The 16,431-nt window shown below is 41.5% G+C and overlaps 1 protein-coding gene across 2 annotated transcripts in view; it reads left to right on the top strand.

Annotated features, from left to right (window-relative positions):
- The window catches only part of notch1b (notch receptor 1b), a 46,886-nt gene that overhangs the window by 3,763 nt on the left and 26,692 nt on the right, over positions 1 to 16,431 (top strand). For both annotated transcript variants that reach the window (XM_088940545.1, XM_088940546.1), the window contains exons 3-4: positions 15,501 to 15,763; positions 16,083 to 16,421. In XM_088940545.1, the coding sequence (XP_088796671.1) occupies positions 15,501 to 15,763; positions 16,083 to 16,421 (602 nt within the window). The remainder of the gene's footprint in view (positions 1 to 15,500; positions 15,764 to 16,082; positions 16,422 to 16,431) is intronic.

Consider the following 16,431-nt stretch of genomic DNA (forward strand, 5'->3'; position numbering starts at 1 on the left):
TTTTTAAGAGGCAGTTTGCATCCTGCACTCATAAGAGAGTTCTTATAATGACAACACTTACACTAGACTTATAAAACGTCAAGGAAAATGAAAAGAAAGTAGTTACCACTCTTATTTTGAGATAAAAGAGCACTAATGTGATCTTTCAGTTTACAAAAGAAACCCTTTCTGTGATTATTCCATACTTTAGGTAGAAGCAAAGATCAAGCTGGGTTTTAGATTGGCCTAGTTTAAGTTTAAGGAAGTTTAACTTAAAACCATGTGCATGCTTCTTCAATTTTAAAACTGAATATATAGATGTACATGTGTAATTGCACTGGTAGCATACATCAGAGTTTCTAGTTACCTCAGCAGATCTGAAAAGTAAGCCTCATGCAAGTATAAGCACAGCCACATTTTACACCACTAGGTGAGGCATTAAAAATCTTGTCAATTTCTTAAAATGTGACTTTCAAAGTGTATTTTAGTTTCATTTGGTAGAAGTCAGAGTGACAACCTTTAATCCTTATTTTGTCTACAGTAATTTCCTGCAGGATAAACCTAGTGGCTAAGAATGACTTTGTCAACAGGAAACACTCTTGTGAGAATTCGGGCCAGTTTTTTTAAGAGTCTCCTAAAATAGAACCTTCAAATGTTTCCCAAATGTTTGCATTCATTTCCCCAAGACTTGGAGCACTAGAGTTGTTAAATTTTGTAGAAGGTAGTTTATAAAAATACTTTGTACTACAATATGTGGATTTATCATTTTAGCTTGGCATCTGAAGACCCATTTGTTCTTGTACTGCAAAGGTTAAGTTTGAGTTGTAACTAGAAATGGATTTGTACAAAATTATAGCCTCCCCACTGTTGTGCATTTACAAATGGATTCTACAATCTGAGTTTGAAATGGCTCTTTCTGAGAAATAAGTGCAAATTGCTAACGGTAAGATTTATTATCAGCAACATTGCCACATTGTAGCCTTGTTAGAGCTCAGAAGCTAAGTAAGGCTGTGCATGGTCAGTACTGGGAAGGGAGACCTCCAAGGACAATCAGACTTGAAAATGGTTTCAGTGGACCAGTAGGTGGCGTTTAACTCATAAACTAGAATTAATACTATGCTATAGGAGGTGTTAATCTGAAGTTCTTATTTTTTTGGGTCATTAAAGATCTCATGTTGCTGTTTGTTAAACTGGGTGTCTTAACCACATGGATTGGCTAAATCCTCTCCAGACTTGCATAATCTGGTAAAGTTAAAGTTCCCCATTTATTTTGATCAGTGAAGCAATTTTTCACTTCTCTACTAGGGCTGTTAGCATGTGAACTGCAGAGGTTTCATAGATGAAAGTGCTTTGGGATCTTTGCGGATGAAAACCATCATATAAATTAATGGAATTAATATTAAAATATCGGAGTATGTGAAGTATTGTGGTATGAAGTCCATACTCACAGACATGGCCATGTGGTTGCAACTTTCATCTGAATGATGTGTTGTCTTATGTATGTTTTCCTGTAGTAATTCACATCATGAATGAGTGTTGCATCTAGATGGCCTTAGTGAAACCATAGGTCCTTTAATTAGCTCATTTTCCCTGGGTAGTCTGCTGTTCTAGATCTTTTCAAAACTAAGAATGTGTTTGAATGCAAAAGGTTTTGTATGTTTTGAGCCTGAAACCATGAGACCACGCTCAAGATGGTTTGTTTCTGCCCCAGAGATGTGACGGTCGGCCCAATTTCAGAAAGTGCGAGGGTGCCAAAATGCCTCCCTCAGTTTAATGTGTGGCTCTGCGTGTGGCAAGCCCCTCTGTTAGCAGGTGAATATAGCCACGGGGGAGTGTCAGAAAAGTAGAGAGATGACATTCCTGAGGAGTAGCGGTCCGTTTGAGAAGGAGAAAGGCACTGGGGTGCAGTAGCTCAGCTTGATAGGGAAACGCCGGAGATGTAAACAGGAAGTTGCCAATGTAGTGCAACAGGTGTGTTTGTCTTTTCACCTGTCCCATTACAAATGTGTGGGTCAATAATCTTGTGACCTCTCAGTTGCTATTTAGTTTATCGGTTTACTATATATTATTTTTTTTCTACGTGAGACTGGAAACTCCATGCTGGTTTAACCACGTTGTTACCTCACCCCAATGTGGTGTTTTGGTTGGCCGCTGTCGGAGCTCTTGAGAGTTCGAGCCTCTTCCAGAAAGAAAGTGTGTTTCTCTTTGATTTTATGTCGGTATTTGTTTTCCGGGATTTTCTTTGGTGTTCAAACTAACAAGGTGTTTACAGATCTGTGTGAAAAGTTGAGACAAAGGGTTTCAATCAGAGATCAAAGGTTTGCCTTTTTGGACATTCAAGCTTTTGTGACACCAAGGAAAGAAATATTCAGAGGCAAGGGAGTTTCCTAATCGTAATCGTAAACTCATTCATGTATACTGTAATTCTAGTGTTGTGACCCTTTTACCTCCTACACCTTGATGATGCATTGTTATCTTCATATATGCTACAGGTAGTAATGAATCAGAGCAGACAGCTACCCTATATCTTCATAATTTCAATATAATACCCATGAGAGCAAAAACTGGATGATAAAAAAGTGTTTCTTTTAAGCGAAGGGAAAATAAGGGACTAATCTGATTCATCAGTGTAAGAAAGATGAAAACTGACTTTCTCTGACACAGAGATTCCTTTTTCACAATCAAAACAGATCATTTTATCTGCACAGTCACTTGAGTGGCACCGAAGGGAACAACATGTGAACTGGCTTCTACTTTGCTGAACTGAAGCAGGCACTGACTTCTAAGAAAACCTCAGATGGGCTGTGAAATGTCATAGGATGAGTGAGCTGGTATGCAGCTTCTGTGAATAAATAAGATTCACTTTCAGCGCACACTTTCATTTGCTAAAAAATCTTCTAAAAAGTTACGGTGGGCTCTTAATGAAGAGCTTTGGTTAAACAGTTGTCTGGACCCAATACCAGTTAACTAGGCCATTGAAACTTTGTGCTAAATCAGTTCACATTTACCCAAAGAGTCCCCACACTTCATGGTTTTCATTAATGATTAATATCTGTTGATTTTAAAAGCCTTTTTGTACCCTCCTCACTTTCCGTGTGTTTGGCTAGAAGTGTTGATGTAATTTTTACCACCTAATCACGAAACTGAAAAAGCATTTGATTCTCAAGAACGGCACTTAACCATTTTTGCCCAGTTTCTCTGTGGTAACATGTTTTTAGATTTTGTTTGAGATAGACACAAATCTGGGCTTGAGATCATTCAGAGAGTATCAGTTCCCACGATACAAGAGGAAGACATTGCTGCCACTTGAATTTAATAAACAAGTAGCTCAAGCAACCTAAAAAAATCTTGGATCTTGTAAAATCTTGCATGCTCTTCAGTGTAAACATAATTTGTAAGTAAAAACTGCAGGGCATCTTAAAAAGGATTAATTAGTTACTTTTATTACAGGAAGTATTATTTTTGTAAAAACATTTTCAGCTGACAGTAAATGGGGGTGGGTACAATCATACTGAAAGGAAGAAAACAGGATGTAGTTTGATGGTTTGAGAATGTACAAGTAAATGAACTGTGACCTTTCTAAAAACCAGTTGGTTTCAGCATCTATTATGAGAATGTGCAGTCTTTTTAGGACCCTTAGGTGTGACGAGGCACTATTTGTCGCCTACCCACAAAACAGAGTGCAGGTGTAAATTAAGTTAACTGAGACCTGGTGCTTTGTGAGTTACATTTCCGTTTCTGAGCAATTGCTGTAAGACATTTAATTGTAGTTGGATTTAATGCATTGGGTTCCCTGCTCCTGACAAATAGAGGGAGTCAATGGGAAACATAAGGCAAGAAGGCTTGTTTTTTAATTATTTTTTACTGTGTCTTTATGTCCTACCTGGACAAAGATGACTCAACTCATCAGACTTTTTACCATTGGTGATATTTTTTATGTTTTAAAAAAAGAGCCTTTGTTGCCTTTCTCTGCCTGCCCTGATAGCTTCTTTTAAAGTCTATCCCCCAAAACCTCAACTACTGCGTCTTCAGAGCAGTGGCTCTTTTGTTTGTGGGGGCTCATTCGGATTCTCAGGTATTCCAGACGCGTATTGTGGTAGAAGTGATAAATTATTTAGCATGGCTGAGGAGTCTGTAAAGGAGAGGGACAGTTGCTAGATGGGGTTAACGCTGGGGCTGACCCAGGGCAGACGTTCCCCTGCGCGTTTCCATTAGAGCAGGGGGCTAGAGTGTCAAAGGGAAGAGCAGCTGACGGCCTATGCTTATTCAGAACGCCTGCTGCTTCGGTGAAAAGGTAAGTCGCTAGGAGACGACTCAAAAGAATGAAGTGGTCTCGGAGGCCTGGCAGCCCTTGGAGTGCCAGTGTCAACTTTTTTTATTGCTAAAAGTAAAACTTTTAGCAGTAACCTCCAGAGGGGCTCCACCGGAAAAGGTGTTCACCTGAGAGCAGTGGTTTAGCTCTGTGAAATATAGTGTTGCAGGTTCGAGCCTGGGTTATATCATTCGCTGACTGTGATCAGTGAGTGGATGTGCTCAATCGATTGAGAAATCGACTGAGGGTAGGAATAGCCAACTGGAGCTCTCTCGGCAAACGGAGTGACCCCTGTAACCTCCAGAGCGCTTGCAGGCTAGCAGTTCTGCTGCTGGTGGGTGCTGCTCTCTTCCAGTCGGTGCTGAACACTCCAGTACAGGGCTGCCCTGCCTGTAATGTTTTAAAAACGTGGGTGAGTTGGAGGAGTCTGCCTACTCTTCCTCATTCCCCTCTGTGTCTGGCTGACTGTGAGCTAAGCTCCCAAAATCTTCTATTAGGTGGGTATAACAAAAATTGTTGTTGGCAATTCAGTTTTTTTTTCTCTAAAAAAATAGAGAAATGAAAATGTACTGACCGCAAACCATTAGTTGAAAGTTATCAATTATGCGTCAGCAGCAGATGTGTGATAGAGCTTTGGAATTTTTGAGGTCAAGTATTTTATTGGGTAACAGAGTGACAGGGCTGCCCTCCTTTAACCAAGCAAGATGAGTCTCTGTTATTCTTTGGTGTAAGCACACGGCTTTTAATCCGCTCTGAAACTGTAAGGGAACCGGCATGTCTAATGAACTGATGGTTATAATAAGCAGCACAGGAAAACTTGTGGCAGAATTTCTTCCCCCTCTTGCTTAGTTGTGTTGGCTGTCAAAATTGAAAGGTGAGGGCTCCAGCCTTAAAGATAACAGCAGCGAAACTGGAGTGGGTGGCGAAAGCTCACATGCTTCGGCAAAAACTGTCTGAGTTAATCACGCCAAGGTATTTGACTGCACAGGAGAAGTGCAGATAACCTGGTCTGCTGTAATACTTTTGAACACTTCTCAATCCTACAAGAGGAACACAGTTGTGTATCTGTGGTTTGTTTCATGCAGCCTGAAGCAGGTCGTGGAGAATACCAGACTACCGTGAAGATCTAGTTGATAGTTTGAAATCTTAAACTCTTTAACAGGGCAAGTGTGGAAAAGATGATGCAATATGAAATGCATATTGTTCTCTTCCAACAATGCTCAATTCTCCCCTGTCAAAAGTGATTTGTTTCAATTGCATTGTATTCCATAATGGTCTCCAAACCTATATCTAGCCCCTTTGCATTTCTTCTCGCTTGTTAAAAGCTTGCAAAAGCTCTAGACTGTCTTCATGGCACAGGAACTCCACAAATAATTCGATGTAGTTTTCATATTATGCCTTCTTCAGTTTTCAGATGTTTCTGGGCATACAGTAGGGCCTGCTTTCTGGAAGTGGACCTCACGGAACCGATGAGTCCTTCTGCAGTATTTCCACTGAAACAGAACACTGCTCATTACATTCGTTCATCTGAACTAACTGACCTTCGCAGTTGCTAACAGAAGCAAATTCAGTCCTTACTATTTCTTCCAGCTTCAAAAATAAACCTTGTCAAGCGGAAGTAATAAATTAAATACCTATATTATAAACCCTTATTATGTATTTTAGGCACAGTATATTCTGGGATGAAAATGATCCCATCCTATTAACCAGAGACACGATTAAGTGCTATCTTAGGAACAGTGGGACATATTTAGGTGTGAATACTTACTGACTAAATGAGAAGCTAATATTGGAACACGTTATTAAGGCCTTGCCTTGTGTTGCAACTACTGTATGCTCATAGATGAATGCAGTCTCTTGTCCTATTGAAGGAGCTTCAATAAAGCTACTGTTTTCTATGGAGGATTAAGTTCCTGTCTACTCCCCTTTCATTCACCATACAGGAAGCGCCCTTGTGGAGCTTCAAGGTCCTGCTTCGGTTATCGTCATCAGCCCACGGCTGATAGGACTTTAAAGGAGCAGGTTCTTAAAATGGAAGCATTGTGTTACTGTCGGTGGGTTCTTCAGGGACTGTCAGTGGATCTCTGATAACCATGAACAATTTCTTAACTTGAGTGTAGCACATAAGGTAGCCCTTTAAGTCCACGTCACGAAAACTGTGTTCAGTAGCCCATCACGTGAAAGCTACAGGTAGCTCGGGGCATACATTTTGTTTTAACTTTTACTCTTGCATATACTGCCAAGTGGGCAAAGAGAAATCCCTCAGAGCTCATGGGGGGAAAATGCTAGCCAGCTCTGTTTATTATAACTCAGCAATTTAACATACCTGTCAAATCCCTCTTAAGTTTTTAAGGTTTGACGGAATTTTGTCTTTCTTTTTTATTTGAGCCTGCCTTTGTAACTTAAAAAAACCCAACTGAGAATAAATACAAAACACACGTAACAGAACCACATTGGTCTTATATGCCTATGGAACTGTTTAATTTGCAAACAAAATAAGAGAAGATTGCCATGTTGTGGAGATATGTGTGTCTTCATTTATTTGTATCTCTCATGCAAATACAGGAGGTTAAAGAGTAAAGACGTTTTGGTTTGCCATGAGAATCCCACTTAGGTTTTTAAAGTTTTCAGCTGCTTTTAGTGTTATAAAGTCAAGGGATTTTTTTGCATAATGTCGGCTGGAGGGGGTAGTTGAAGGGGTAGAGGCACACCGTCTGTTTGTAAAACTCCAGCAGTCAAACAGGTGATGTCTTCAATAACATTATCGCAACCTGCTCTATTATTCCAGTAATTACACGTGGTTGTGCTCTTCTGAAAGGAGTTTAGCTCAAACAGAAGACTTGTGGTTTCTTGAGGCAGGTGGTGGAGATAAATGTCTCAACGCCCCCCTCCCTCAGTCCAGCCCTCTGAATGAACGTCTGCTCCAGGATATTGCTCTTTGAATAAGACCACATAATGTATTGACAGGGTTTGCTTTCCTTTTGCAAAGAAAGACTAAGGGTTTTCTGTAACTTTGGAAACCATGTTCACTTTATGCACAAAATGCAATCCCACAGTTTTAAGTTTTGCTTCCAGGTCAAGCTGAGACAAAAATGGGAAATAAGTATACCCTTCTGAAAGAATATCTGATGTAACTATTGTGGGTCAGTGTAAACTGTTGACTGAACAACAATGAGGAATTGTTAGGGTTATTTCAATAATACGTTGACCTTGGGCATTCAAAAAATGTTTTCTCTAGAACGGCTCATCTTTGTTTTGCATTCTTCTGCTTAAACACATGGTAATATTAACAAACTGCAGTTTGGATATAGACTGTTTTTGACAAGAGGCCACACAATAAAATCTTTTCTGTGTAAGGAAGGTGAACACTCCTTTTCATCATTCTTTGTGTCAGAAAATGTGTAAGTTTCCAGACACTGAGAATATATATATATTTTTAAAAACTTTATGACCTTAGCGTTTAGCTAGTTGTTTGAAGTTCAAGGAGGAAGAATACCTCTAAAGACTCTTTTGCTGTTCATGTTTGTAGGTGAAGGATTTTAAACATCTGGCAGATCTGGATGTTTCCCAGACCTTTACCTGAATTGGAGGTCAAACAGCTTATCTAGGAAGTATAAATAAAAGTGTGAGCAAAAAATAGAGGCATTAGCAGGAGATGTGCTAGTGAGTAAAAACACACCATTTGATCCACAGTGCTCTGAACAACAACAGTGTCTGAATCTGCACCTTAGATCAAAGCTTCAGACAAGACAAGCCTGATTTCCAATGAAGTCCAGTACATGAATTGGACTTTTCAATAATGTGATTCTCAGCAGTTTCTTTAAAGCTAAAATATATTTTAGCTTTAAAGAAAGCTGAAGAAAGCTGAACACCTGAAGAAGGCTCCACGGCCGAAACGTGTTCTCTTTCTTCTTTTTTTCAGCATGGAATAAACGTATTACTTGTTCCTTTGCAGCCTACGCATGCTGACGCAGCTACCCACCTAAAATATATTTTTATGTGTATATGTATGATTTATGATTGTGTCTACCTTTCCCTCAGTCAACATGACATAAATTTGGGGATTTATTTGGTTTTCATCATCTTCTGTCTTTTGAAGGAAACGTGTTGGACTGAAACTAAATACCAGACAAGATCGATTGGCTTCTTTCTTATTGTCTTATGAAAAGTGTGTTGTTGTTTTTTTACTTTTGTAGATTTGGCAAATTCAACTTTTGTCATCCTGTTAAAGAGAACTGAACTTTTGAGAATATTGTAGACATCTGAAACCACTTGGTTTGTTTCCAGTGTTTGAACTGCCAGCATTGCTATTAATTAACAAAGACAGGGGCTGTTACTTTGAAAAGCCATGGGCTCACTTTTGTTCCCAGGAGTCCTGAATTTCCCAGGGGCATGTTGGTAATAACGACAAATAAACACTGCTCTAATGCATCTCACCAGATGTGGTCCAGGAAAGGTCAGTCAGTGGCTAATGATTAGAGAGGGTAGGAAAGCAGCCTGAAGGTAATGCAGCATTTAAGAGCTCCCAGAACTGTGATAGATGCTGGTATGTTCATGAAACAGGAAATGAGGGGGAAATAAACTACAGTATTTGAAAAGGTCCTGCTTATCTGAACAAGCATGGCAGACAGTCTATTTTATAGTACAGACAAATAAATAGGGAAGATCTCAAATCTTCCTAAAAGGTGCATGTTGAGACAGTATACAGAGTCTATTGTTTGTGAATCAGAGAAGGGGGGGGGGAAGAACTATCCAGTGAGAATCTTTCAATCTGGTTTTGAGGATGTTCACCAAGTTGACCAGCTCTCAACCTCTGACTGATGCACATTTAAACTTCAAATTAGCACACTGCATCCTGCAATCATGTCTGGAATTTCCTTTTTCTTTGGGAGTGTGAATTAGAAGCATCCCTGTACATAAGACCCTTAATTAGGACGAAAGGGTGCCTGGTTTTGAAACAAATTTCAGGCAAACCATACTTGAGATGCAATCATTGTGATTTATGTTTGGATTTCTTGGCATCTGCCTTTTAACTTTTTTCTTTTTTCTTGTGCCACTTGTATCGCTCTTTCCAACTTTTTTTTTAATCCATCAATGTCATTTCCCAGTATTTTGGACATTACAGTTCACAAGGGGTACATTTTCACTTTTTGTGTCCTGTCAGTCTTTTATTTTTGTGACTCCCAAGAGTGGCAGATGGCTAGCTTAGCTCAATGAGGAGGAAAAGACCAGAACGCCAAACAGGGCAGAGTCAGAGGTCATGGAAACAAACATCTGCTTCAGCTTGGTTTAGAAGGCACATTGCAGCACTGATAGAAACCTGTTGCTGGTTGTCTGCTGGGTTGGAAAGTAGAAGAATGCCCTAAACAAAGGGAATGACAAGGGGATCTCTTAGAATTTATTTACTCTGGGTAACAATAGATTACATGCTAGATTACAGTAGCATTTCAATCACAGGAATACTTACGTAACATTAAAATCTATTTTCTATGTACCAATGAAGCTTATTTTGTGTCTTTGTGATTTGTTTTCAGTGTCATGAAAGGCTAAATTGTTGCATTCTGTCTTTGAGTCACTTTTATTAATAATCTTTGTGACAAAAAGCCTAGTCTTTTGTAATTGAACATATACCTTCTGTTTCTTTGTGTAAAGAGCCTTCAATGCTCAGAAGAGCAGTTGTAACCTGATTGCTTGCACATCTAACAAGGAGCTACAGGAGATCATTATTTATATGGAACCTAGTGAGTAAAAAGTCTGATTTTTGTAGGACGAGCTAATTGGTGGCGAGATGGCGTGCTGCTTCTTGCTTGAGCACACAAGTTTTCTGCTGACTCTGTATTTGACACCTTTTTGTCAAGTCAGAGAATCAATGGACAGTATTCTTCAGCACCTCACGTCGGGGATGAAGTTCCAAATGTTTTTTGACCAGAATCTGTTTGGTTAAAGGAGCCACGTGGAACAAGGTCACTGGCTTCTTCAATCCCTCCTCCCCACACTCACACTGGGAATTTTGTACCTCAGCCTGTCAAGACTGTGGGCCACTTCAAAGAGAGTGAGAGTTTTCACAGGGGTCTGTAAAGTGAGTCTGCCAGCGATCTTTCGCTTTCGGGAGGGAAGGCAGGGGGACAGATGGGCTATAATGTTTTATGCACTCAGCATTCCTACAGAACCACAGGCCTCTGTCTCAAAAAACAGTGATAGTAAAAACAGTTTTTAGCTCTTCTTAAATTCGATTTGTGTGGGATCTTGACTGGTAAGAGGTGCTTGTGCAGAGCCTAGTTTGAGCATTGCGATTTTGAGCCTGAGTAACATGCCTAGTTGACTGTGACCAGAATTCCCCAGGGCAGAAAGGTTGGGATTAGTCAGGCAGGGGGCTCTTGGTTCCCAGCAAAACAGTAACCCCTTGTGACTTCTTGTGTGCCTGTAAGCTTTCAGTGATGGATGCAGCTCTGCACCAATCAGCACTGAACCTCCTCCACATCACTGCAGAGCTTGAAGTACGTCAACGATGAGTGGCTGAATTGGTGGATGAGTCAGGGAAGACCGGTCTGCATTTTTCTCTTTATCCCCATAGGTTTATGGGAGTTGGTACACTGAACTGAGTCTTGCAGATAGTTGGATATATTATACTAATACAATGGATGACTCTAAAATAAGCATTGCAGTGAATGCCTCTCTCTTTCTGTTTGGTTTTTAGGTTCAGGCGTTACTTCAAAAAGCTTCTTGGTTACTAAATAAACTGGGCAGTTATGTTTTTTACAGGGTTGTTTCAAAATGTGCTGTCTTGGAAAGTTAGAAACATGCAGTCAGGTGGTCTTCTTGTATACACTTGCTTTTTTGCCCTGTATCAAGTCTTAGGAGTAACCATAGTTGCCTGGGAACAGTTTTCAATTATATTATTTAATTTACAAAAGGCTGTTTTTTTACAACAAAACTGTCTGACAAAGTAGGAGAGCACACCACAGGATTTCACACCTCTTTGTGTTTAAACTGAGAGTAGCGTTTATGTCACGTTACCCCTCAGCAATGTCTCATTAAACTTTTTTCAGTCAAAAAACCACAGAAAAGCCGCTGCACATTTTAGAAGGATATTTTGTTTTTCTGTGTGTGTGTGTGGGGGGGGGAAGGAGGCCTGGACGAAGTTGTTGAAATTCTAGTGTCGTATCCCTGTGCTTGCAGGCAAGTGTGAACTCTGTAGAGGGCCAGAAGTGGTACCAAGAAAAAAAAAACTGGGGAGAGCTGGTAGGTTTAACAGCTGAATGCACACTCTAGCAGTTAGGAGTCGACATGCCTTCGGTCAGCTCTGAAAGGCTGCGGGAACAATGGGTCCACTCATAAAGACGGCAGGCCTGAAACCCGCCCGCCCGCTCCCCGCGGCAGGGACGCCATTCAGCCGCCGCGCAGCCCTGCCCTTTTGTGTTGTCCTCGGAGAGCGCGGCTCCGAGTGGGATTGGTGGCAGGCCGGCTAGCAGCTGCCGTCCGCTCATTAAGATGCGCACCTGCTCCCCCTGGCCTTTCTGGGAGGCCAGCAGATGCCCGGCTTCATCTGTCCCACACCACCTCCTTTTGTCTTTGGCTGAGATAATCTAATCACATTACTTTGGATCTCCAGGAATCCTTGCATAATTCTCCAAAACGATGAACAACTTTATACATCATACATCGCATGGATTCATATTTGACAGAAGAAAAACATCTGAGAGGCTGTTCTTGTCGGTATTTCCTGGCAGCATGCAACTGAATTCCATCAGATAAGCCCCACACTGGATATCCACATCACCATGTTGTGTTAGATTTCTTCACATCCTCTTTCTGCCGATGGATCATTCAGCCATTGTTTTATGTCAACTCATTGTTGATCAGAAGCACCAGCTGTATTTTTTTTAAAAGCCATGGCCTTTTTTCCATTGCTTAAACAAATAGAACAACATTTGTCGCGTTGAGGTTCTAAGAAAGAAGAGGCAAAGGGAATAGATGTTGAAGCTGAAGTTATTTCAGGAGTGGCTTTGTCCAGAGAGTTGTACATTGGAGCTTCACCATTCATTAGTGTCAAGATGGTTAGCACACCATTGAAAACAAAAGGACCTCCCGTCTGTTCTTTCAGTGCTCGGCTAGGGTCAGCCTGCTGTGACTTTCCATGTCTAGGGAAGGCGCAGCTGTGCACAGAACGCCTTAAAAGAATTAATCAACTTGGGTTGGTGATGTTTCTCCATGTGGCTTGATCTCCAATGAGGAGATGGAATAGAAGAGGACAGAGAATGGAGAGGTAGATGCCCAGTACTGAGAAGAGGGAGCCAAATGTCCCAGTTGTGTTATTGTCCAGGGCAGGCAGCCAGTGCAGTGTTTTGTTTTGCAAGAAAGGAGTGTAGGGCATCAAAATCCCTGGAGACTCTCTGTAAAAACATCATAAGTCCCCCCCCCGGTGAGCCTGTGTTGTTCCTGCTTTAATCCAGAAGCGAAATGCCAGCCATTGGGGAAATTGTGGCACCATTTTGGAGTTGTTCCAGCACCATTTGCTTTTCAGTCATTTGCAGATTTCGGCACCGTCAACACTGGGAAAAATAATAGCTTTGTATCCTTGTGGGCAAACGGCAAGGGCTTGTTCTGCTGGTGTGCCAAAACCGATCCATTATGACCTGTTTGTGGAGACTGTATAGGCCTCTTCAAAAAGTTTGTAGAGAACTCTGTTTTTTCTTTTTTTGTTCAGTGCAGGAGAAGCCTTTACCAGTAAAAGAATATAAGGTATTGAGGTTGAAAACTGAGCTTTGAAGTATGATAATGTTAGCTCAGAGTTCAAAGACTTTGGAATAGACACTGCCTTGTATTTTGAAAGAATGGGCTTGGGGGAGAAAAGGCTGAAGCCGAGCGGATTTTTGCCTGAGAGCCGTTGACAGCAGCTTGCCTCTTTCCCCCCTTTTCTTTTGAAACTGAATTATAATTGTCGACCAGAATAGAAAGACTTCCGAGCCCTGATCTGACAGATTTCAGATAAAGCGTGTATTTTTTCAGGAATGTTTTGTTTCAAATTGCCAATATTTTACTGAATGAAGTTCTGTATTAAGAAACTGTTGAAGCTCACATGTTGTGTGTTGTTTTTATTTAAGCACGAAAACCATGTGCTCTTTCTCTTCTGTGTTTCTGGCGGCCTCCGTTTTGTAAAATAACACAATTTGCCTACGCTGCGTTGTTTTCTGTTGGAGAAGATTCTTCCAGAACACAACAGTTCCACAGATACCTTATTGTTTACAAAACCAATGTGGCTTTTTTAAAAAAGGAGCATTTTATGAAATCTTCATGTTTTGATACTGGATACAAAACTATCCTTGTCTGTGGTGATTTTTAGGATCTTTTATGAGCATGTTCCTGAGGGTAGTAAATACCTTTCTGCCACAAAAGGTAACAAACATCCTTTAAGTTCCTGGTAACAGATGGTGACTTCAGTGACCATTTCACACCTTTGTTTTAGTCCTGCTGTTGCCTTTGTTTTGTTTCTCTATGTACAGCTCAGACATTAGCATGTGTTTACTTACGTAGGACTGCTGATCATCCTATTGTGTTGGCAGTATCTGTGCCAGAGAGTGGTGGAAGGCAATCTCTTTGTTAGGTCTGACTAGGCCTCAGGGGACCTCCTGTTGTTTATGGAGAGTCATTGTGTTTGCAAATGTACCAACAAGTCTACACCGGCCCATCATGTGAAATCCCTTTCATTGGAAAGAAATCAAGGTTAACAAGTCAAATTGTTGTTTGTTGTGATAACTCCTTTCTGAATTCATCCTTAGTTTATCCTTAATTTGCACATTGTACCAGTCCTTGGTAAGGAAATGAGAGAGCTACAGCCATTTTAGCAAAGTGCTACCATACTAGGGACAGGTAGTATGAATTGATGTTGCTTCTGGGGAAAGCACTTTGGGGAAAAAAAATGCTGATTGCTTGTTCTGTGACTGCCTATCTAACAGTACTGAGGTAAAGAATTCCAGGCTGCAGCACAAACAAGACAGGGACACTATACTGTAAAAAGGCACTGTCCTTCAGATGAGACGTAAAATGAGGTCCTGACTCTCAGTGGTCATTAAAAATCCCAGGGCGTTTCTCAAAGAGTAGGGGTGTTACCCCGGCGTTCTGTCCAAATTTCCCCCTGGCCTTTATCAATCATGGACTCCTAATTATCCCCATCTCTAAACTGGCTCCATCCTCCCCACTGAGAGCTGGTGTGTGGGGTGTACTGGTGCACTCTGGCTGCCATCGTACCATCCAGGTTATGCTGCACATTGGTGGTGGTGGAGGGGATCCCCATTACCTGTAAAGCGCTTTGAGTGAAATGTCTAGAAAAACGTTATATAAGTATAAGGATTATTATAATAATAATGTGATTTGTGTCCAGATTATGTAGTTGCTCTTGGCAGCCTGAGCTTGAGAAAAGTACCAGTCCTAAAGTTAAGCATGGTACAGGGAATTGCTTAATTAAATGAATGATTTAGATGGGAAGGCATTCTTGATTAAAGATCAAGTAAATTGATTTAAACCAGTGAAGCAACACTGACACTGACAGTCACCAAAGGAACATGCGGCCAGTGACCCCGAATGTCTTTGTTCATGCGTCATCGGCATTAATGAGTGGGTCTTTTCTTGTACTTGTGATTTATTAGTAGCTCTGTGCTGCGGGGAATGAGGGGAACAGGTGGTTAAGTGGAGTATCGGCTCCATTCGCAGGGATTCCCATGCAGTGTTCCATTCCTCATGGATTTAGCCCGGCACAGCACTGCAGCACACACACCTCAATCAGTAACTGCAGCAGTCCTGCACAGATGGCGCTGAGGAGTCAGTCTCAGAGGAGCAGTTCTTCACTGTAAAATAGGACATTCAAAAGACAAAGCCTGGGTTAAAGTTATAGACCGGGATGCCCTGTATGAAAATGTGCAAATACCATAAGTAAACTAAGTTTTGAGTGAAGATTATTAAGCACCAATGTGTGCAGAACAGTGATTCTTGAATTTGTTGAATTGCTTGAACCTTTAAATTACAGCTTTTTGTTTGTGATTTGTTTGCAGAAATCTTGGTCCTACCCCACACATTTTATGACCCAATTATGTTGAAGCACACATTTCTCACATAGAAGCAACGTTTTAGCAGACGTAGAGCACATGGAATTTAAACTAATGTAGCAGACTTCTGTCTCATACAAACTGTATTTCTTTGCCTGTCTTTCCAGGTGTACTGACAGATATGCGGGCAGCAGATGTCAGGTTACCAACCCCTGCCTCAGCTCTCCGTGCAAGAATGCTGGGACATGCCGGGTGGTTACCCACGGTAACACTGTGGATTACATCTGTCAGTGCCGCATCGGGTTTACAGACCGGCTTTGCCTCACACCTACCAACAATGTGTGCTTGAGCTCTCCCTGCAAGAATGGAGGAACATGCGACCTGCTCAGTCTCACTGAGTACAAGTGCCAGTGCCCTCCTGGGTGGTCAGGTAAAGACAAACTGAATTACTAAAACCAAGGGAACAGAATACAATAGGATAGTTGGGCTAAGAACTGTCATGTGAGAAACCTATGGATCATGCAAAGATGAATACAGGTTTAACATCAAATTGTAGAAAAACATTGTCTAAATAGGAATTTACTGTGCTTTGAAGTTGTGTTCAGTGAGTGTGAGATGGGTTCTGTTACTGGGTTGTCAATATTCTTTCAGCTTCTCCCATCAACTTGTTTTGAACAAAGCTGTAAGCTAGGATCCTTAAACAGTGCAGTGGGCCACATGCACAACCTTGAATTCTTGTTTTTTTACAGGTCAAATGTGCCAACAGGCTGATCCCTGTGCCTCTAACCCTTGTGCCAATGGTGGGCTGTGCACCCCCTTTGAAGCCCACTACATTTGCAAGTGCCCCCCGACTTTCCACGGGCAGTCCTGCAAGCAGGATGTCAACGAGTGCGCCCAGAACCCATCGCCATGCCGCAACGGAGGCCAGTGCGTCAACCAGATCGGCTCGTACCAGTGCGAGTGCCTGCCGGAGTACACGGGCAAGAACTGCGAGGTGCGCTACGTGCCCTGCAACCCCTCGCCCTGCCAGAACGGGGGCACGTGCCTGCAGACAGGAGATACCACCTACGAGTGCACCTGCCTGCCAGGTAAGCTTCA

This window comes from Atractosteus spatula, chromosome 23 (genome assembly GCF_055471065.1).
Source record: "Atractosteus spatula isolate fAtrSpa1 chromosome 23, fAtrSpa1.hap1, whole genome shotgun sequence".
Taxonomy (NCBI): domain Eukaryota; kingdom Metazoa; phylum Chordata; class Actinopteri; order Semionotiformes; family Lepisosteidae; genus Atractosteus; species Atractosteus spatula.